At 33.7% G+C, this 23,439-nt stretch overlaps 2 protein-coding genes and 1 long non-coding RNA gene across 3 annotated transcripts; 1 reads left to right on the top strand and 2 right to left on the bottom strand.

Annotated features, from left to right (window-relative positions):
* Nucleotides 1-540: 540 nt before the first annotated feature.
* Nucleotides 541-4,360, bottom strand: LPPGAMMA (Phosphatidic acid phosphatase (PAP2) family protein). Its single transcript, XM_085726158.1, has 2 exons — nt 3,572-4,360; nt 541-912 (listed from the first exon to the last, which is right to left on the bottom strand). The coding sequence occupies exon 1, from the start codon at nt 4,257-4,259 to the stop codon at nt 3,579-3,581; it is 681 nt and encodes a 226-aa protein (XP_085582284.1). The 5' UTR covers nt 4,260-4,360; the 3' UTR covers nt 541-912; nt 3,572-3,578.
* Nucleotides 4,361-6,580: 2,220 nt separating this feature from the next.
* LOC146956086 (importin subunit alpha-9) lies at nt 6,581-12,615 on the top strand. The gene is made up of 11 exons (XM_085726465.1): nt 6,581-6,721; nt 6,848-7,070; nt 8,832-8,985; nt 9,095-9,197; nt 9,477-9,661; nt 9,914-9,993; nt 11,170-11,320; nt 11,431-11,512; nt 11,612-11,670; nt 11,739-12,044; nt 12,198-12,615. The coding sequence occupies exons 1-11, from the start codon at nt 6,679-6,681 to the stop codon at nt 12,360-12,362; spliced, it is 1,551 nt and encodes a 516-aa protein (XP_085582591.1). The 5' UTR covers nt 6,581-6,678; the 3' UTR covers nt 12,363-12,615.
* A 7,633-nt stretch (nt 12,616-20,248) lies between these two features.
* Nucleotides 20,249-21,975, bottom strand: LOC146956085 (uncharacterized). The gene is made up of 4 exons (XR_015018998.1): nt 21,592-21,975; nt 21,211-21,448; nt 21,013-21,098; nt 20,249-20,543 (listed from the first exon to the last, which is right to left on the bottom strand). It is a non-coding gene; the product is annotated as an uncharacterized LOC146956085 (long non-coding RNA).
* Between the last annotated feature and the right edge of the window lie 1,464 nt (nt 21,976-23,439).

Raw genomic sequence — 23,439 nt, 5'->3', positions numbered from 1 at the left:
GCCATTGGTGTATATCTTTGTATGGTCTATTGTCCACCTTCGAACACATGATCGTGTGAGCCCTTTACAGCCCTTCATAGAAGGTGGTGGGTAGAGGTGTCTTGTTGTGATGCTTGGTGCGGAGTTTTTAATAATATTTCATTCATCGGAAAAAAAAAAAAAATAGGTGTAGTTAGCAGCTCCAGCTTGGACTCATTTCCCTTTTTCCCTTTCTTAGTTTCAATATTTGCAGAATGTTGATTCAACTCTTCAATAGATCAGAATAAGCTTTATTTTCCTTCCTATTGATTCTATTTCTTCTTTCTATAGTCTACTTGTTGAGACTGTATGTTTTCCAAATAAAATGGTATAAAATAGTATAACGGAATTATTAAATTTTATCATGGTATTCACCAAAAATAATATTCCATTTCACCACATAAAAACTTCAATGGCAGCAAAAGATGTATAATCAATGAGCAACAAGATAATGGAGAAGTGGTGTATTGGTTTCAATCACATATGACTATATGAAAAATAAAATAAAAAATGCTACACAACTCCCTGATAAATTTCCGGTGGAATTTATTCCCTAAGTTGTGTTTGTACTTTTGTATTGAATTTATGTATGTATCTTCATTCTTCATATCAATCCAAATAGAAAACAATCTAAAATATTCAAGTGTCTTTCTATAATCTAGCATGTGATAACATTCTATTGTTACATCATTTCAGATTCAATTTCATAGGCAGCATCACAGGCCAAAAATATCAGTGTGTGTGTTTTGCTGCTCTCTCCATAGACGCCATTTGTAACCTAAGCAAGCTGGCTTCTAAAGCAGAATCCTCTAGAGAAGAAATATATTAATAATGCTGCAATAAATACCTGTAAAACAAATCCTCAAACAAACTCGGAGAGTCCGAGCAACCAGCCTGGAAAATAGAAAAGGAACAACATCAATTAAAACAAAACATACCAAATCATATGTAAAGATTATTATGTTCACAATAATGTCTTCATATGCATGCATTATAGACAATATTTAAGAAAAACCATAAGTACCGAATAACCATGTCCTTGCAGGTTAACACCCCCAAACAGATATTATTTTGTATCCTATAAATACTGTTGTTGTAACAATGGATAATTACAGCTAGATATAGACCAGCAAATGAAAAGGTTGGGATTAGCATTAGGATTTTTATATAACAGTTAAGTTATATCGGCAATGCTATATTGCTCCTAAGTAGCAGGGCTGCCAGGAGAATTCATAATTAAAAGGTGCAAGAATCAAGGTAGTCATTGGCGCAAAGAGCAATACAGTCTTATGATAGTTATGAAAGAGTATATGCTAGGAAGGGCAAGGCACGTGCAGAGGGAGAGAATTCCCTGACTCGTAACGTATTTGGCTTATCTGTGAGCTGGCAAGAGGGAATGATCAATACTAGAGTGAGGTAGACTGAATTTGGTTAATTACCTTTGGGAGATCCCAGACTTCTCGAACTGCCTGGCCATTACAGTTACATTTATACTTTATTCTCTTTGTAGCTCATACACTGTACCTCATCAGAATCACTCTGATTTTGCTTGATATCAATAAACAGTGATTTATTACTCTTTTCTACCACTATTTCCGGCTATTTTCCCTATTATACTGAATTGGTATCTATCATCTATGAAGAGGATTGGTTTAAATGGTGGAACAAAATAGATGAAATGGGAATTAAATGCTTAAGGGTACCTAAATACATTTCAGAAAGAAACGGTGTAGAGAATTTTTGTTTTAACAGATTGCTTAGTACTACAACCTGAGGATTTTACTGATGAAGACTATTTTGCTCCTTGCCAAACAACAAAGAGTTCATGTCTCAACAGATTGTTTGGTTGTGGTACAACTTAAGTGTTACATTAGTAATGATAGATACCAATCAAGTATAATGGCAGAAAATATACCAAGAGTAATAAAACACTGTTATATTGATATCAACCAACATCAAAGTGATTCTGATGAGGTATGTATGAGCTACAAAGAGAATAAAATATAAATGTAACTGTAAAGGCCAGACAGTTCGAAAAGCATGGGGATCTACCAAACGTAAACAACCAAATTCAGTCGACCTCACTCTACTGATCATTCCCTATCTTATACCACCAGATCTGTTTTCTCTCTCACTTCCCTCTTGCCAGCTCAAAGATAATGCCAAATAGTTAGTTTTGAGTCAGGGAGTTCTCTCCCTCTGCCTGTGCCTAGCCCTTCCTAGCATATACTCTCTCATAACTATCAATAGATCAATAATCTGTTTATGAAATAGAAGGGCAATAGCTGCATGATATAATTATCAAGGCGATCCTAATGGATCCTCCCATATGAGTACTTCAATAGGCATTGCATCGTATGTACCAAAACAATTATGGAGGACACCAGAAATATTTTACGCATCCTAACTAAGAGACATCTTCCTCACTAAGCACTCCACACTAGCAAAGGATCATGAATAAATCTTACTAATTATACTTTGAATTTCAGAAATATATAGATCATTGCAGATATCATAGTTTATAATATGTACCAATTCAACACTTATAGGTTTATTCAAAAGAAAAGGTAATATGGAGTTGTTGGGAGCTAAAATGTTTAATTTTCAAGTTACTATTTTCATTCTTGATTCAAAAGATTGTTTTATTTCAAAAGATATCAACATGTATTAAAACAGAATTAATATTGTTCTTTTGAATTCCAAAATTGAAGTCATATTTACACCGAATATCTGACAGGTATTTCAGATATATAGATATGCTCTTTAGGAGTAGATTACCATTTACTTCTCTTTTTTTTTTTGGTCAAGTAGCCTAGTGGCTAGAGCTCACACAATTTAATTGCGGAGAAGTGGAGTGTCCGGGGTTCGAACCCCGGCCCTTGCATATAAAATGCAATATCCCTACCAACTTAGCTAAGCTCACGGGGATGATTACCATTTACTTTTCTGTAGGGTCAGGGAGAGGAAAACCATGCTCAACATTGCCCTAAATCAACCATCTTATATTCTCCTAAATTAAAATAATTAAAAGCATTTTACATAGAACACAATAGAGTGGAAATGAAATAACTTAAACTCAAAATATGATATCAAAAATCAATCTCTCTTTATTGTCATTTTATTTTTGGATCAACCAATCTATCTTTATTAACACAAGGGTAAACACACTGCACATGTTCTTAACACTCAAGAATTGAATATAGATTACAGTGTGGGCTATAACTTAAACATTGTTTTGCTTGACCACCCAGGAAGGAACAATTTGACATTGAACTAACAATAGCTAGTATTCTCGCCACCTCACAACCTTTTGGAAGCCTGATTGATTCAAATGAAAAGTCATGGATCCTTCTATAACTAATGGAATCATCTTTTTCCAGAATCATAACGATGCAACAACAACAACCAAGTTTTATCCTACAACACAATCCAATAATTTCCTGTGACTTTCATGTCACACAACATTCAATTCCAAAGTTACATAATTTCAAATCCTGAAAATTTGCATCACAACAACAACAATACACAAAATTGAAGACAATAAGCAACATACCCATTAATTAATCAGACTTTGAATCCGAGACCATCTTCTTTCTAGCAGCTCTAGCTTGATCATACTCAAACTTCAACACATTTGAAATATGTGAAGTATCCTTAACATAAAACCACCTTCCAAAAGCACTTTCTTCAATAACAGGAAAAAAAGGCGAAAAAACTGTATTCACAACCCAAAACCAAAGCGCCCCAATAAAAATCCCCAAACTAGTACCAGCAAAAACCTGAGAAACACTATGATAACCCAAATAAACCCTAGAATACATCGTCAAAATCGCCAAAGACCAAGTAAAAAGATTAAAAATCACATTTTTAAATAACCCATTTCCTTTAGCGTACAAAAGGGTCAAATAAGTAGCGAAAAAGAACATATATTGGCAATGACTTGAAGGCCAACCGTGAGAATCGCACATTTCAAGACGCACGCATGTTTCAGGGCGATCTTGTTGAACGGAGGTTTTGATGATTTCGTTGATGAACTGTGAAACGATGAGGCCTAAGAAGAAGAAGATTGTTTGAATTTCGCGGCGGAAGATGAAGTGGGAGAAGAAACCGCCGAAGGAGATGAAGACTGGGATGAGGGAGATCCAGGCGAGGAAATGGCCTAAGGGATCGCCTCTTTCGTAACGGACGTGGGTTAGTGTTACGGCTTTTAGGGGTGATGGGATTGTGGGAATTGTTGACATTGTGAAGGTTTGAGAATTGAGATCTGAGCTCAGGTGGTTTGAGATGAAGAAGATGATGACACTGGCTGGTTTGTTTTGATGATTTTTGTGTTTTTGAAAATGATAGTTGAATGGTGATATATTGATGACTTTTGTTTGTGAGGAAATGAATTATTGAAGGTTTTTGTTTTTATGAAATGAATTTTTGATGATTAAAACCAAACAAACATATCCCTTCAAAAAGCCTCTAAAAAAATCCCTTAAACTCTCTAAAAAAATCCCTTCAAAAAAAATAAAATGAACCAAACAAACCTATGCAGTATGAGTTTGGACTAAAACCAAAAATTGAATCAATTATTGATCAATCAAAGCGGTAATAGACTGCGATTTTAAGTAAATGGTTAAGGTTTGATCTCTCTTAACTCTTTGCTTTTGAAGAAAATTTTGCTGGAAGGAGAAAATTGACTTTGTGTGTCTCACATAATCACTAATAATGAAAAGTTTGTACCAATATTTTGTAACCCAGAAAAATAAAGTTTGATATATAGAGGGAGGGAGAGATATAGAGGGAGGGAGAGACTACGAGCTCTGTCGAAGTTTCTCCAAACCCTATGGCGGGGCATGGCCAAAATAGAGAGGAAGGAAGACATGTTCAGTTGTAGTAAGAAGGTTCGTCAGTGGGACGTGGATGATGAGATTATTGCAAATAAGGAGACATTATGCTATGAACAGAGGCGATTATATAATCCTAAAAATAGAAGTGGCTAAATTTGATTTACGAGGCGATCCATGAAAAGTTGGTTGATCGTTGATTATTACAATATTGGAATAGAAAAACTAATACTCGAGTCGTTGGCATTTGACTTGAAGTCTCTTTTCAAGATGATGAATGGTGTGATTGGCCTAAGTCGTGTATAAATCCTAGTTTACTAGGGTTATGGGTAAGAAGGCAAGTTTTAAACATTTGGAACATATACTTAAACACAAATAGGTCTGAAATGGTTATCTAAATCGTGGACATGGATGAAGGTTTCAACCTAGTTTATTTTTCCTTTATCAGGGATTGTAATCATACATTTTATAGTGGATCAATATCTTTTGGTGCAACATTGAAGACAATTCTTTCTCCATGAAAATAAGATGTCGAGCAAAGTGTCAGTTTGGTTGATTTCTTTGGCAAATTGGTACTCAAGTAGGAGCGATGCTCAAAGTGAATATTCACTTAAGGAGAAGTTTGCAAGAATCTATATTGAGATAGATTTAAGCATGCCTTTTTTTAAACCTAGAAGTCATAATCTACCCATTGATACATGAAGGGGAAATATGCAAGAATCTATATTGAGATAGATTTAAGCATGCCTTTTTTTAAACTTAGAAGCTATAATCTACCCATTGATATATGAAGGGGAAATATACAAGAATCTATATTGAGATAGATTTAAGCATATGCCTTTTTTTAAACTTAGAAGTCATAATGTACCCTTAACCTATCATCATTAGAGACCATAATATACCCATTGAATATATGTGTGTTCATCAAATTTGTTTCAAGTGTGGATGTTACAATCACAAATTTAATAAGTGGCACCCACTAGATTCATTGAATAAGTTAATTGTTTTTTATAATAAAGACCAAAAGGAATATAAGTTTTCGTTCTTTTCATATACTACATAGCCGTTTGATTATGTAGCTAGAAATCATCATTATCTTTAATCTTTAATCTTTTTATTATTGCCAAGACATGCTTTGCCAATTTCCATGTACCCTTCATTGTAATGGAAATTAACATTTAATTTTATCTAAAAAAATACCTTTAATTTTAAAAAGAGGAATTTCAAAAACTTGCATTGAGTCCACACAATTTGATATAAGGATTTTGCATTAATCTATAGATTATAGATTAAAGAGACTAGCATTGTGGTGAAGTAAGAAGGTGTGACAGGTTAAATAGTGTTGACCGATTAAAATCTTTTTTCGTTAAACATTGGTCATAACTTTATTTGAAACAAACTATTTGAGAAAATCACTTTAAAAGACATTTGAGTAAAACTTAATTTTTTAGTCATCATGTTATATGTACGAAGCAACTGCCCAATAACATCATGTTGGCTGAATGTTATTATTTACCGGTAAATATATACAAGGAGAATTTCATATTTCTGAAAAATACATCATGAAATTCTATTACATTTTATTATATAATACTATAAAATAAATTAGTTTTCAAAAATTTGCTAATCAAATAAAATTTCTCATCTCTAAAACAATTTTCAAAAATTAGATTATCAAACAATTTTCTCGTTTTTTACAAATGCCCAATAATGTGGAGCTTATTACCGCCGTGGATCCCATTTTCATGTACCGTTATAAAAAAAGAACCACCGCTAAAACCTTTTTCAGCGTCTCCAAACACTTGCATTCGTTTCACCTTCTTCTTCAATGGCCGATCCTGCCAACAAAAGGGACCCTATTAAATCATCAGGTACACTCTTATTCATTTGACAGCAATCAATTTTCTTATATATTCAATTTCATACAACATAGCTCTAGGTTTATGCTTTCTTGGAGATAATGAATTCATTCAATCAATCGCGTGTTTTGTTTTCAGTTGCGAATGCGGCGGGTACGAGAAGACGACAACTTGCAGTTACAGTTGGGAAAGAGAGAAGGGAATCGTTGGTTCGGGCAAAACGACTTTGTAGAGTTGGAGTTAGTGATGCTGAAGTTGATGTTGATGTTGAAGCTGAAATGATGATTGATGAAGAACAATCTATTTTGGAGTCTCAGACTTCATTGGCTGTTGAAAATTTGAAATCTGCACTTGCTTATCAGTAAGAATTGTTTTTTAAACTTTTTATTTTTGTATGGTTTGTTTCTTAGTTTATGATAATTAGGTTTAGAATGGCTTCAAATTGGACTGGTGAATTTTTTGGAAGTAGAAAAATGAAGTTTTGAATTATGACTTGCACGTTGCAAATTAGTTTCTTTGTATCTTATAATTGCTGGTGATAGGGTTGGTTTTGTGAAACTTCTCAAGAAATTGAGCTATAGGGCTTACGGATAAGTTATAAGCTATTTCTATATCAAAAGATAAAATAAAGTCAAATGGTTTTCATATAAGCAATAAGTTGTTTCCATATAAGCTATCTTGGAAAGCTTATGAAAATAAGACGAAAACAACTTTTGGAAATGTCATAAGCTGTTTCCATAAGTTCTCTAGAACAGTCTCTCAAGTGCTAATGCCAGTAGATAAATTCAAGTTAGTCAAATCCTAACAGGCCTATGTGTCTTTTAATAATAGTTTCTCGTATAAGTTGAAACTAGTTTATGTATCTCATTTGTTCTTATAGGTTTTTTCATTTAACTTCTCAATAAACATCTATGAACTTATAAGGAATTTTTTGGTAGATGAAGATTCCAAAAGCTAGGGGCCAATCCAAATTGGTTCATAGTTTGTGTTTCTGCTATTTAGCTTCTCATGTACTTGAATCAGTTAATAGGTTTAAATAACTCTTGACATGAATAGCTCTGTTAGAGTTCAGTTACCTGTTAGTTCAGTTCTTGCTATTATATAAGTTACCTGTTAGAAGACACAAATAAATTTGATTTTAGTAAAAAAATCTAACCTTTAAATATTGATTGTGAGGGAATGCTCCGGTCGATAAAATTTAGTTGATGTTAAAGTAAAAATCTAAACTTTTAATATTGTAGGGGAAGTAATAGCAAGAAGAAGAAACAAAGAACGGTTTATGTTGATGTTCGGAGGAGAGGCCCGTGTAAAAATTAAGAAGAGAATGGGGGGTAAAGTTAAGAGAGTGTGTGAAGAATTTGATTGAAGGGTGGGTGAACCTACACACATAATAGTTATGAAGGAAAACCAAAAGAATTACATGAATAGAAAAATATTTATGCGCGTATGCTCAAGTAACTGAACACATAACAAAGGATTCAACCACCAATAGTTAAAGTCAAAACTGAAACTGTGAGATGTGAACTTGTGATGAGTGTGTAAGTACAAGTTAGTATGTCTAGTTTGTTTGACGGGGATGAAAAATATATATAATAGTATTATTATAGAAAAAAATTGTTTTCTTGTGGGGGAGGGGTCTCTTGAGCCCCCAATGTAGTAGCCCCGCATCTGCCCCTGTTTACGATGAACAAAGATTAGAAGACTAGTGCTAGCCAATGAAGGTAAAGCTATTTAATCATGTGAAGAGTTGTTTAATTGAAATTATAGAGTTCATGTCAATTTTTATTTTAAAACCATATTTGACACATGATTAGCAAATAGTTGTGTTGGTCTGAGGAAAAATAAGTCACCAAGTGTTCTGAATCTTCTGGTTTAGAGGGGGAAGTTTTTAACAATGTGATAATTTCATATGCATGCAGGATTGTCCAATTAGGCACTAAGATTGATGTTGTGTTGTTTTCTTTTTAGATCATCTTAGAATAGTGTTTTCTCTTACCTCTTTGGTAATGTGTCGAGCATATTTTCTCCACAGACTGAGAAAATCTTCAATTATGTCAATTGCAAATTCACATATTCTTTAACTTTGACAGAAGTGTTACACTATATATTTTTTAATTGATAGGGGGAAGGGTGCAGTGCAGAAAAGAGTAGGCGCCCTTCAAGAATTAAGGCGTTTACTGTCAAGATCTGAATTTCCTCCTGTTGAGTCTGCTGTTAAAGCTGGAGCAGTTGCCATACTAGTTCAGTGTCTTTCATTTGGTTCTCCAGATGAACAGGTCTAAACGCATTTATTTTCTATGCATGTTATGCAGAGCATATGGAATCATTAATGGCAAGAAAATTTCTTACTATTTTCATTTTTGTTGTTGTGAATGTATCCTGCAGTTGCTTGAAGCTGCTTGGTGTCTTACAAATATTGCTGCAGGGAATCCAGAGGAAACAAAAGCTTTGCTTCCTGCATTGCCTTTGCTTATTGCTCACCTTGGGGGTGAGTGATCACTTTGAGATTCCTTTTTGACCTATATTTCTATAGATATAAAGATTTAGAGGAACTCTTATAGCCTTAATTGTTAAAGCATTGTAAGATATCTACATCTAAGGAAAGAATGGGATGGAGGGAACTTAGACCTACTTGCATCCTATTCTTTTTCTAAAATGCCCACCTTCATTAATTTTGCAACTATATCCAACATTATAATGAAGTTCTTCAAGGTTGAAACTATTTAATGTTTTACCTTCAAAATTCATAAGTAGTCCTGTTCTGCAGAAAAGAGCTCCTCACCTGTTGCTGAGCAGTGTGCTTGGGCACTGGGAAATGTGGCTGGTGAAGATGAAGAGTTGAGGAATGTTCTTCTAATTCAAGGGGCCTTAGTACCTCTTGCAAGAATGATGCTACCATACAGACGTTCAACTGTTAGAACAGCGGCCTGGGCTTTGTCTAATCTAATCAAGGTTTCAAATCCATCAAATGAATATTACATACAATTTGTCAGTGTGATTGATTTGTATCAATTCTTTAATGATCACTCTCATTCTATATAGCTGTATTCGTATCTTCTTTGCTTGTACTGTGTGGTCCGTAGATTTTTAGAAGTGTTATGTACTCATCAGCTTTTGTGGTCTCTTGTGCATTATGGTTTTTGTGGAAGATGGAATATTCCACATACATGTGTTTTTATATGATTTCAGTATGTTTGCATATAGGGTCCAAATCCTAAAGCTGCTAACGAACTTATACGTGTTGATGGAGTATTGGATGCAATTGTTCGACACTTAACGAAAGCGTGAGTATTTCCCCGGACTTACCTTTGTTATATCCTAGTCAGCATGTTTCACTGTTGTTTAGACTCGCAGTTACTTTATAACATGCATGGTTAATATCATCATGTTGCTTTATTGTGCATGGGTGACTCATACTTTCTACTCTTGACTTTTATTGTTTAAATTGCCACTACAGTTAATATATTTCATGTATTTAAACTATTCTGTTCTGTTTTTAGCACAATGCACATTATCAGAAAGATGAAATTTACAAACTTGTCAATTTATAAAGTATATTTTATTTAGATAAATTGTTAGGAAAGCCCAAACAGGTTTGGCTGGGTTTTGTTAGTTGAAGAAGTTAGTGTAGTTTGTGGTTGTTGATTGGAGTTCTAATAGATTTGGCAGAAGTAGGCTATAAAGAGAGAGTGGGAGAAGATTCGGAGTCTGGATAGTTGGGATTTGTTTTGGTGGGAGAGGTCTCAGGCTCTCGAAATCCTGAGAGGAATATCAATAGCCTGTGTTTGTCCTTCCTAACTTTGGTTCATCACTGATATAGGGTTTAGGGAGGTTTCATCAATAAAATCAAATCGTTTCTTTTATTCTTCTGATATTTGAACTAGCAATTATCAACTAGTATTAGAGCTGGATGTTGGATTGTGGTATTGCATCTTGAAGACGATTCCAAAGTTTGGCGGAGAGAAGGCTTATTGGTTGCTGACCAATGAGGAGTTGTACTTTGATGCCAACAGAACACCCGAATATAAGAGAGCTATTAAGGCTCTAAAGGGAAGTGCTTCCATTCAGCGTTTGGGTGGAAATGACACCATCCATATGCAAAATGGCGGGACGTCACAAAAGTTATATAATCAAAGAGGAAGTTCTTTCCCTCCCCATTAAACCATTTCTTATTTATTTTGGCCAAATTTCTAAATGATTTATTAACTTATTTTGGATGAAGTTCATGAAATTTTTGTGGCTGTAAATGTAACCACTATAATCATAAAGTTCACTTTCCTATAGGTTTCTGAGCTTAAAATCAGAAGTGATGGCAGTGTAAATCCTCTAGTAAAATTATGACTACATGGAAATATTATTTTTTGGAATATTACCGATTTATCCAGCTGTTACCAATTGACATAATATCCCCGAAAGGCTACCCTGATTATTGTTATATTAATTTTATTTTATCACCTCAGGGATGATGAATCAGCTACTGAAGTAGCATGGGTAGTTGTTTATCTATCAGCACTTTCAAATTTAGCTACCACCATGCTGGTGAAGAGTGACGTACTTCAATTGCTTGTAAATAGATTAGCGACATCAAACAGTTTGCAATTAATGATTCCAGTAAGAATCTCGAGAATTTTCTTGTGATTATTAGCATATACCACCGCACACGAAACCACAATTATTCAGATTGATTTTTTGTTTCTAATAACAATGGGAAATCCCTGTAGGTTTTGCGAAGTTTAGGTAATCTCGTTGCTGGTGATTCCCATGCAACTTATGCTGTTCTTGTACCTGGACTTGAAGTTACAGGCTAGTGATTTTTTCATTATTTGCTAAGATAAATATCCGCATTTTAATCAAACAGTATGGATCAATTTTTTATATCTGATTATTTAATGACGATTTCAGATACTGCCATGCAAGCTCTGATAAAATGTCTGGATAGTGAACACAGGGTCTTGAAGAAGGTATAAAATTTAATATTTGATTCAATAATTTGGATCAAGCTTGATGAGAGCTTTTTTTTCTTATGCAGGAAGCAGCCTGGGTGCTGTCTAATATAGCTGCTGGTTCTGTTGAGCACAAGCAATTGATATATTCTAGCGAGGCAATGCCTTTGCTATTGCACCTTTTTTCTGCCGCCCCGTTTGATATAAGAAAGGAAGTTGCTTACATATTAGGCAACATTTGCGTTGCTCCAACTAAAGGCGACGAGATACCAAATCTGATCCTGGAGCATCTGGTTTCACTTGTTGAAAAAGGATGCTTGCCAGGTTTTATTGATTTGGTTAGATCTGCTGATATTGAAGCTGCCAAGCTAGGGCTTCAGTTTATAGAGCTGGTAAGCGATTTTCATGAATGTATAAATAACTACTTGGTAGATTATGGCTAGATCTGTTCATTTGTTTGTGTAATCGATGATTGAACATGTCAAATTATACCACATTCTTTGAGATCTAAACCCCGTGTTGTTTATGATTTATTGTGTCTGTAGGTCCTGAGAGGGATGCCCAATGGAAAGGGCCCAAAGCTTGTAGAACAAGAAGATGGGATTGAAGCCATGGAAAGATTTCAGTTTCACGAAAATGAAGACGTGAGAACTATGGCAAATAGTCTAGTTGACAAGTATTTTGGAGAGGACTATGGGCTTGATGAGTAGTAGCGGTGAGAATAGCTGAGATGTCAATCGTTTTTGTTCGTGTAATGCATTCCCTTGCCTCAACTCCATGTCGTATGTAGCAATTTAAGTGACAAACATACATGGCTGAATATTCTTCATCAAAGGTCAATAGAATCTGTATTCGGGATTGAGAGGTTTGATAAAATTTTCTGCGGCTTGTGGTTATACTCTTTTCATTGGTCTTGTGATAGACTGGAAGTGTATTTTTAGTAGGTTAATTTTTTGTAGTTCAGTTCAAGTTTTCTTACTTTGACATTTAGTACTGAAAAGAAAAAGATACCAGCTGCGACCTAGAAGATATAGAGAGCGAGGGTGTGTGACGTGATTAAAAAATAGTGCAACCCGTAGTAAGTGAAACATTAAGAAAGAAATACCTTTGAGAAAAGGAAAAAAAAATCCCAAATTATATGTTGCTTTACGATACGTTTTATTAAGGACACTTTGTAAAATAACTCATAATATCTCTTTCTTATACAAAATTATTTACATTTCTTAATACGTGTGAAATGACTAAAACGTCATAATTTGTGGCGGGGAGTATTAAAAAAAATTATGGTAGTTTGGTTTGAACATCGAGTAATTTGTTTTTGAATTAGATATCCAAACTAATCGAGATTAGATTTTATTGGTTTGGATTTGAACTGGACATAGAACAAAAAATTACTCTTCTCACTTATCAAATTGTTCTTTTTTTCAAGTGTCATTAACTGTCGTTCAATTTTCTATCACTAGTTAAGTGTTGTGGAACACTTTTAAAATTGGTTAATCCGACGCTAAAAAAATACCAACAATGCTTAATTGTCACTGAAGAGTTGAATGTTAGTTAACTACTGCTAGAGTATGTTTCTAAGCAATTTGAGAAGTGAGTGAAGAGTAATATTAAAATAAAAAAACTGTTTGTGTTTTGTTGATAAAGCTTCATTTGATTATTATTTGGGGGTAGGGCTGGAAATGAGTCGAGTCGAGTCGAATCTGTCTGAGCTCGACTCGACTCGATAAGAATTAGTTCGGCTCGAAACTCGACTCGAGTTCGAAACGAACCTTTTCTTTAACTCGAGTTCGGCTCGTTTAAAGTTCACGAACAACTCGGTTCGGCTCGTTAGGTTCAACTCGTTTGCTCGAAATGCATATTTTAAGAGCTTTTTTTTTTTGAAAAGTTTTTTTTTTTTTGTGTCAAAAATATGTCTTTGACCATTACAAAAACAAAAATATAATTTAAATAAAACTACTAGTAAGGTAGCACTTTGTATTTACTACTGTAGCATATACTACCACGGTAGGTTTTACATTGTGAACGAAATGCGCTGCTCATATATCCACTCCTCCTCTCAATACTTTATGTGGGACAATTTTTATGCATATGTATGTTTAAAAAGCCTTGTAAAGGTATTAACCTTTTTTTTTCCACTTTCAAGTATTACAATTATCGTTGATTTTTATTCAAATTAGTAATAACTCCTGTGAAAGAAGTGCATAATTATTAGAAGAAGCTTGTAATAAATTATATATATATATATATATATATATATATATATATATATATATATATATATATATATATATATATCGAGCTGGTTCATGAACCAAACGAGTCGAACCATTCTTAGTTCAAGTTCAACTCATTTATTTAACGAGCTTAATTTTCAACTCAAGTTCGACTCATTAGGTTCGTGAACCAAGTTCAACGAACCATTTATCGAATCGAATATCGAACTATTTTCGAGTTGGTTCGGTTCATTGCCAGCCCTATTTGGGGCTACCCTAACGCCATGGCTCACAAATGACATGCAAATATCCACCTCCACTTCATTTTAAAATAAGAGATGAAAGAATTATGTAGTGTACAATTGTGATAGAGAAGTTGAAAGACAAGCTAAGAATTCATTTTTAAAAATATATGTTTTCAAAAATTGTAAAAAGAATATTATGAAAAATATAATATATAATATTAAATCTATATTTTAATATTTATTGTTCAACTAAAATAAAAAAACATAAAAATCTTAAATGCATTTTCGGTCTATCTATATTTTAAAATATAAATAAATGAAATTTCGGTCCCTTTATTTTACGTTTTTTTTTAGTTTTGAACCCCATCTCATAGTTGGGTTATTTTTTTTTTTTTTTTATGATGTGTGATCTAATAAGTGATTTTTTTAGAGGAGAGATCTAATAAACTTGCATCATAAATGAAAATGACACATTATAAAAAATGACACATAATTGAAATGAGAGACCAAAATTCAGAAAGAAAAAAAAAGTAAAATAGAAGACCAAAAATCCAATTTTAAAAAGGGTTAATATGTGTTTACCCCCCTGTAATATAGGTCATTTCCGGTTTTCCTCCCTGTAAAATATTTTTTTTGAATTTCATCCTTGAAATTTGAAAATATTTTGGTTTTACACCTTCATTGAATATTTCACCCCCTGTAATTTGAGCAAATTTAGGTTTACCCCTCTTGTAATTTGAAAAAAATTTGGTTTACCCCCTGTTCATTTGAGCAAATTTCGGTTTACCCCCTGCCATATCTTTGATTTTGTACTGTCAAAACTCATGAAGGTCCAAAACCAAAAATCTTCAAATTACGAGGACGAAATCCAAAAAAAATATTTTACAGGGGGTAAAACCGGAAATGACCTATATTACAGGGGGTAAACACATATTAACCCTTTTAAAAATAGAGGACAAAAAGTAAATTTTAAGCCGACATAAAAAGTAAAGGCAGTCTAGAGTATTTTGCAGTCGCACATACAAACATCATCATTCATCCATGACAAAAAATATATTTTGCTAATAAAACATCATCGATGAACAAAATATACTTCTGTTGGTCTATATGTTGTGCAGTTGAACATTGATGCTTAATATCACGAAGTGGAGTTGTCTCATCTCCATAATTTTAATAGTACATATTATGTTGCAATGCTGCCCATGTCAGGGAAATGTTAACCAGTGCCCCCGGATCACTGATTAAAGAAGCAAATATAGTAATTTTTGCATTGAAAGTTGTGTAATCAATACATTAAAAGATTAAAAAGTATCTTTTTTGACTAGCAATTTCTTCTTTTGACTTTCTTAACCAATGTTTTGGGGGCACCGGTGGGAATAGGCTAGACCGAGCTAGGCTTTGCAAGGCCTAAGCCTGACCTGCCTTATTTTTTTATAGCCTAAGCCTGGCCTTCTGAAAGCCTGATACGGTCTGCTAGCCTGTTTAAAAGCCTATATCTTATATACATCTTTAAATAATCAATGTGATCTAAGTTTAAATGGACTAGCGAACTAATAGTTCAATTAGATTAAACTCTCTTTTGATGATCAACATACGGTTTTAGGGAATTCGACTATATATTGTATCATATTTCTATTCTAGTTTATAATAATACATTTATATATGCAAAAAATTAATGTATACTAATAAAGTTTAAATTATTGAAAAAGCTTACAAATTTATATTTTAATTCAAAGTACAAAATATAATATAATAATAAATAATATTATTCATATTACTTAAATAGGCCGGCCTAATAGGCTTAAGAGACTTTTTGAGAGGCATGTGGCCTGACCTTTTAAGCTAAATAGGCTTAAACAAAAGCCTAGGCCTTCTCTATTTAAGAAAAAAGCCTGGCCTGGCCTGACATGTCGTAGGATAGGTCGTAGGTCCCTGTAGGCCGGCCTGACCTATTCCCATCCCAACCGGTTAACATGACCCAAAATGTAATAACCCTACTTATTATTCATATTTTTGTCGTCTGGTACTTTGTTTGGACTGAATTGAACTTGCATCGCACTAATTCCTAATTGACTTGGGAGGCATTCCTGTTCAAAGGTCAAACTATTTGTTAGTGTCAGGAAGAAAAAAGAGTGGTTCCTTCAATTTAGACTTTGTTGACTTTTTTTGGTTATCCTGTTGGGAATATTACGAGTCAATCCACTTTGGTTGGGACCAATGCACCACCCATTACTAGGATATAACCGAGAGATCACTAAATTGTAGAGAGTCTTCACCAAGTTTTTTAAGTTGAATGAAAAGATAAAACTAAGTGGTTTGTTAATGAGTGTTGTCGGAACAATTTTTAAGGATTATAAATTAAAAAATGACTCTTTTAAAAAATTAAATATTTTAATTTTCAATACATTGAATGCATTTATTTCTGTAAAAAGTTTACCAAGAGCATGAATATGGGCTAACACATAAGTGGTTTCACAAATTCCAAGTGTTTTTGTGAAACCACGTAAGAGTGTCCAAACTCTCAATAGCATCCCTGTACGGCAACACCCTTTGGCCCGTCATTGCTTACTTTTGTTATTGAGAATTAATTTATGACAAAAACGCTCAATAGTGTCCAAACTCTCAATAATATCTCTGCACCACTATGGATTACATGGATGTAGATGCTCTCATAATTTCTTAAGAGTGTCTTAGTTGCACTCGTTAGCATTTTCCTAAAATTAATTAGCATTAGCGGAATATGTGTGCTAGACATGTGATTTGGATTCCCTTGAGTGACATTATCATCATGTGTGAACGTTCAATCATAGGGAGATAAAATTTTAAAATTGAATAAAAATCCAGTGAAAACTCTAATGGAAGAAATGTATTCCCTTGAAATATTAATGAAAAATATTCCTATTCCCAGTGGGGTTTCACTTGTTTGTAAATTTGCATCTATTATTTTTTATACTTATTAATCTTCGGATTTATAGGAGAAAATATCCTAGTAATTCAGAGTTTATTTAATACTTATTTTTTTGAAGTAATTATTTAATACTTATTGATTTTTAGTATATTGCATTATCAATTATATATATATCATTTTTTTCTCTCTTTCTTTATCTCTGTCTCTAAACCCACAAGACAACAACACTATGTTTGATAGTGAAAAGACACCATGTTTGGTAGTGAAAAGAAATTAGAAGAATCAACATAGTGACAAGAGAGTTGATAACAAAACTTTTTCTCATTAAAAAAATCCGAGCTCGATTCATGTAATCGCCTATTCATCTTTCATATTTAACGGTTTTCACTGCTTCTAACAACCGTAGGAGATCCACACAATAAGTGGTAGTGTTGATGATACGAAGGAGTGGTACATAAAAATGACACTCTAATAAGTTAGTTCAAATATGATTTGCGAGCACCTAAACTAAAGGATCATAGATCATAATTGATTCTCTACATTTTTGCTTCTAAGTTTCTTCATTTTTTTTAATCTCCACCATTAAAACTCCTATTTTCTTGAATCCTCTTTCTCTCGTTTAATGGATGAAGAAGATTTCAACGGGCTCTCAAGTCAGATAAGGGTATTCATTCTCACTAGAAATGAGATTTTGATACCTAAGTGTGGTAAGAGATACTCCATATATAGAAAGTAAATAGACTTCCCCATGGGTTTTATGTCTTGAGCCAAATGGACAATAGAGCCACATATCCATAATCACTCTCACCATTCCAAATCATCAACCTATTCATTAGGCACAATACATTGTTCCTAAAAGAAATCTTGTTCGATTATGTCTGAAGAGTAGGTCCCTACTACTGTGACACTCTTTTTCCCATACTTGAAGAAATAACGTAAATAGTTGGAAAATTTGGTAAAAATTTAAAACTCTCTTTTATTAAATATATCAAGCAAATAGCCTCATTTGCATAAAGTATCCGTTTAAACTTTTACTAATTTCTAATTACAAATATATCTTGAAACCCTTTGTTACTTGGTCAGGGTCTAATGTAATTAGAATATAAGGACTTTGAGTCCTTAGCTCTTGACGTCACGTTTCGCAAAGAGCATTGCACCCTAGAATATATGAAAATGTTGATTGCACATTGATAATCACAATTCAAACACATAGGGAATATATAATGAGTGCTCACACTTTAACTTAGCACTATCATACAAATCCTATAGGCTCAATGTGTAAGAACAACTATCTCCCGTACTGAGGAAATCCCCCTACGTAATTAATGAATTTGGATCATGAGGCATCCTTCACAAATCAAAGAATCCTACTTTAATTTTAGATTTTAAAGTCATGAATTGTCATGGCTCTGGAAGTATAAGAATAAGACTAATATACCGAGGTTAAGTGGAGTTGAGATCCTCTCCATTTCTCAAAAGAAATGGAGTGTCTACTGTACTATTTGTCAAAATAAATGGAGTATGCAATTTGGAGAGAGATAAATACAAAAAATAGATAGTGGATTCTACGACTAAGTGAGTTCCACCATCATTCTCTCCACTAAATGAGTATACAATATGGAATAATATTTTTCTTTTTGTTACAAAGCTAAAGGAAGCAAAAATAAAAAAATAAAAAATAAAGACTATAATCTACAGAAACCTAAGTTTCTCCAAATTAAGTCTACAAGGAGGAGGTCCAATAAGCTTGACGGATAAGAGGTGTGAGCCACAAGTTACAATGTAGAAGAAGCGTTGAACTTAGCAAGGAAGCCAACACAATTGCTGCCTTCACGGGGTGTGTAAGTAATAGAAGTTATCTACTCAAGGTTGAGGAGGTCCATGATGTCTTGAACCACCATAGCATATTTATGGAATCTAGATGTTGGCACCTTCACGATATGAACACAACGGAGGGAATCTGTGTAGCAAATAACAACTTGAAAATTCATATTTTTAGCCAATAACAACCCTAGTGAATGGCGTGAAGCTCAACAAGGAGGATGTTAGATGCGCCTACAATGTATCCGGAGAAACCTAATATCCAGGACCAAGAATGGTGGCGAAGTAAACCTCCAAATCCCACTCTAATAGGGTTGCCTAAACAACTGACATCAACGTTAATAATACTGCAATTATGATTATAAGAGTTCCACTATACCCATCTATTCGCAAGACGAGGTCAAAGAGCTAGGGAAGCGACATGTGGGAGTTGCAGACAAGTTGTGGGCTTCCATGGCAATACGGTATGTAGAGATCGTAAAATTAGAGAAGCAACTAGAATTTTGATTTCACCAGGACCGCTACACCCCGATGGCAAAAACGTTGGCATTATGAGAAGTAAGTCCCTGCTTAAGCGTTGGCATTATGGCAGCCTCCACCACCATATTATATTGGACCAAAAGTAAGTCCCTGCTTAAGCCAACTCAAAGCATATGAATTAGAGAAAAACTCAACAAAGGTAAAGGCTAAAACATGTCAGAGATGTGTTAAGGTTGTGCAGTCTCTAATGCAATGAAGAAAGAGTTCCTCAAAGGAAGAACAACGTGGACATAGGCCAGAAGAAGCAATGTTCCGATGGTTCAGAAGAGTCAAAGTCTAAACACTATTATTATAAGTCAGTCACATAAGAAATTTGTTATTTTTTCTTTTTTTCTGGAAGATGAAGACGTCAAATCCAAGACCAAGAGATGATAGTGGTATTTGCCCCTCTTGCTTCAAAAGTCATGTAAAACTAACTTTAATAATATACACTACAAGAAATTTGCCATTTAGCAACGGCAGAAACCGTTGGTAAAAGTCCAAAAAACCGTTGGTATAGATCATAAAACCTATACCGACGCCCACCTGTTGCCGTCTAGGATACTATGCTTATACCAACGGCAGAAGTGCCGTCCCAATAGCTTATACCAACGGATAACTAGCTTGTTGCTAAAAATTTCAGAGCTATAGCAACGACATTTTACACCTGTTTAATTGCTTTAGCCAACCTGTATATCAGTTGGTATAGGACCAGACTGCCCGTTGCTATAAGTCTGTTTTTTTTTTTTACAAATAAATATTTTTGTCTAAACCAAATAGTTTTTTAATAACAAAAGTTTTACACTGTTTTATTATATGCACCACACAATATTTAAAGCATCATAAAAGAAAATTTCAATTATATAGTCAAAATTTTTTTGAATAAATTATATTGTCAAATTAACAAGTCTTACAAACATGTGAAACTAAAATCTTACAAACTAACAAAGCTACGTGGTACCAAGCTCTTATCCTTATAGAATTAACTTAATACAACTTATTTATGACTTAAGCTCGGATTTCTATTAACGATTTAAGCATCTCCTCTTAAGGAACTGGAACAGAGAATGTTATCAACACAGTCGTTGAATCATATTTGAAGCCGGCACACACTTCAGCGGATGCTGCAAGGAAGTAAACTTCAAACTTGCCACTGCCTCTCACCTTAACAAATTCACTCGTCTGCAACATGAGAGAGAGAGAGAGAGAATTATTATAATCCACCAGAAAACACACAACACAAAGCCTACATCCTACGATAACAAAACACAACAAGGAGAAAATACACTTAATCCTAAAAGAAATCTCGTTAACAAAAAAACGCCTATGCCATGTAAAAGTAGGTTTAACATTTTTCCCACTATCATCTCGATCATATTTTAATATCAATATTAACTCAGCACAAGAAATCACAATCAGAATGACAAAAATCAAAATATCCAAATCACAATTATTAAAAAGCTAAAAAGAGAATTAGGAAAAATAACTTGGTCTATTGTATCCTTAGCACCGAATTTCATAGCAATCACAAATACATATTTCAGTGGCTGGCAAAATATCATACTACCAGTAAATTCAGTGTATTAAAAGTTCAACTCCCACAAAAAATGATGCTAATTAGTACCTCGTATGATAATGGTATAGGAAGTACCTTGAAGAGGAAGAGGCTTTCTCTTTGTAAAAATTCACATGCAGTGCTTGAAACTTAGTAGTTTTATTCTTCAAGGAACTTTCAAACTCATGTAATCAAAAAAGAAGAATTAAACAAGTTTTCTTCAACACATATTTCCCTTCCTGGTAATGACTCAATTAACAACATCATTCCTAAACCAATTTGTATTTTAAATACCTCTTTGGAACTGATATTCAGGTGAAAACTTCTCTTTGGACGGTGATGGTGATGGATCGTAGAAGATCTACCAAATAACATGAAGAAGCATTGACACGAAACTGCAACATAAGATTGACAAGACCTTCATTAGCTGTATAATGGAATTCTCTTGTACCACACTCGATTCAATGTGCTCTCCATTCTTATTCTTTTGAAATTTAGCATTCTCTTAACCCCTATCAGCCTAGTAGCAAACCTGCAATAATAATTTCAATTTCAGACATATCAATTGCTAAGGAGCAAAATGCAGCCCCTAAACACAAACACAACACCCCAACAGGAAACAAAACCAAACACACCACACAAAAAGAAAGCAATAAAGAAACTATAACATCTGACCTCTGGCATATGTGAACCAATTATAACTAATGCTTTGGAAGCAGTGACATGCAACTCAACAGAACTTTCAAATGACATAGAGTGTTCTAGGAACCACAGAATGTCTTGACTGATGACACAAGTTTAGTCGATCCTTCTAAGGACTTATTTTTCTCCAACTCTGACTCAAAGCACTTCATTAAAAATTTGATCATGGCAACGTATGTGCTTGAAGGAAAAAGAAGGTGCTGGTCTCTAATTTCAGTGGACTCCAATAACTTTGGCCGATGCCGGAGAATATAATCCAACATCATACCAAGTTTGGGGTACTTCAAACCATCAATTTGATTTTCAATGTTAAGCAAACAAAGGCCTTCAAGTGCCATTTTTTTGTTTCAAACCGGAAAAAAAACTAATTTCAAATCAATAACCGTAACAGTTAGATGAATTTACAAGACTTCAGATCAAAAGAAACTTCATATTTAAATCACCTCAGAAACCTAATAGTGCTAAAAGCACAACTCAAAGTTTTCAAACATTATCCAACGAATGGAGTTCAGAGATAATCACTATGGGATAAAGTAATTATCTACGACATAAAAAAATGCATTACGGGGTGAAGAGACACTTTTACTAATAAAAAAAGTAATAACAACGTAGATTTTTTTGGTTAAAATTCAACTCATCAGTTACCAAATAACTAATGTGTAGAACAGTTCATGGGTGACTATCCAACAGATGCAAAAAAAATCAAAGAAATGTAAACCTAATATACCAACAACTATTGAATTTCCTTTTACAAGGTCATAATAATATGCACGGCTGCAAATGTTTGACAATCATGTCAAAAGTATTATAATTGTTGGATGTGTAAAAAACAAATATGCAGAGAAGAATTTCAAACCCACGAGGAATTTTGAAGCATTTCAAGTAGTACCTGCAAGAATCATTGACATTAATCTCTTATCTTTAGCATCAAGATCAGCAGGCTCAACAAACTCCTCCTGTATATAAGTTCCATGACCAAAATGAAAAAAATAAAAAATAAATTTCTCCTATCTTAAATTCATTATGAATAAGATAGATTTTAACATTAGAATAACCTTATCATATTTTCAAGTATGAACCCTTCAAAGCTGCAATAGAGAAGAACAAAATCAATTCTCCAAATCTCAAGGTTCAAGCAAATGTAGCAGAAAAAATATCCATATTCAGGGCAATTAAAATTCCATTCTCTAAAAACCAAGAAACACAATCTATGACAAATTTAGTTAACATGAAACCATTCATTTACTATATAAAAATATAAAAAAAAATGACCCATCACTAGATTTCATACAATCTCGCCTGAAAATTAGAAATTTCTGAAAACCATTGAATTCAATATGAAGTAGATCAATCAAATTCAAACCTCACCCACCAAAAATTGGTTCGTAAAAATTGGAACATTCTGAAACTCTACAAAGAGACTTGTCTGAGCTTTGGGCCTGAAAACTAAGATCCAAAATTTCAATGTTCTACAAAGAAACAAACCTACATGCTTATATCACTCAACAAATCTAAAACAACAAACAATTTCTAAACCAAGACCCGAAGAGTAGTACGAAAAATTCCCAATCTCAAATCAACATTCTACTCACCTGAAATTTCTTCAAGAATCTCCTCAAAGCAACAAAATAACTTCAAGATCTGATGAAAGAGAGGAAAAAAAAACAAACCCAATTAAATTAGAACCTAAGAGTATGAGATTTGAAAGAAAAAAATACAGATTTGGGGGTTTTTATAGAACTGAGGATTTTCCCTTACCTTAGTTCCGAGAATCAGAAAAGAAAGATGGAGGAGATTGAGGAAACACCGGTTCAGAGGATC

The sequence above is a fragment of the Medicago sativa genome, chromosome 1 (genome assembly GCF_051527215.1).
Source record: "Medicago sativa cultivar Bolivia chromosome 1, Bolivia_mono, whole genome shotgun sequence".
Lineage (NCBI taxonomy): Eukaryota > Viridiplantae > Streptophyta > Magnoliopsida > Fabales > Fabaceae > Medicago > Medicago sativa.
This window is presented reverse-complemented; position numbering and strand designations above follow the sequence as displayed.

Bases quoted from the DNA above. Each gene is read 5' to 3' on its own strand.
- LPPGAMMA (XM_085726158.1), bottom strand. From the start codon at position 4,259: ATGTCAACAATTCCCACAATCCCATCACCCCTAAAAGCCGTAACACTA.
- LOC146956086 (XM_085726465.1), top strand. From the start codon at position 6,679: ATGGCCGATCCTGCCAACAAAAGGGACCCTATTAAATCATCAG. The intron at 7,071-8,831 runs GTAAGAATTGTT...TTTAATTGATAG, and splicing joins AAATCTGCACTTGCTTATCA to GGGGAAGGGTGCAGTGCAGA. The intron at 11,513-11,611 runs GCTAGTGATTTT...TGACGATTTCAG, and splicing joins ACCTGGACTTGAAGTTACAG to ATACTGCCATGCAAGCTCTG.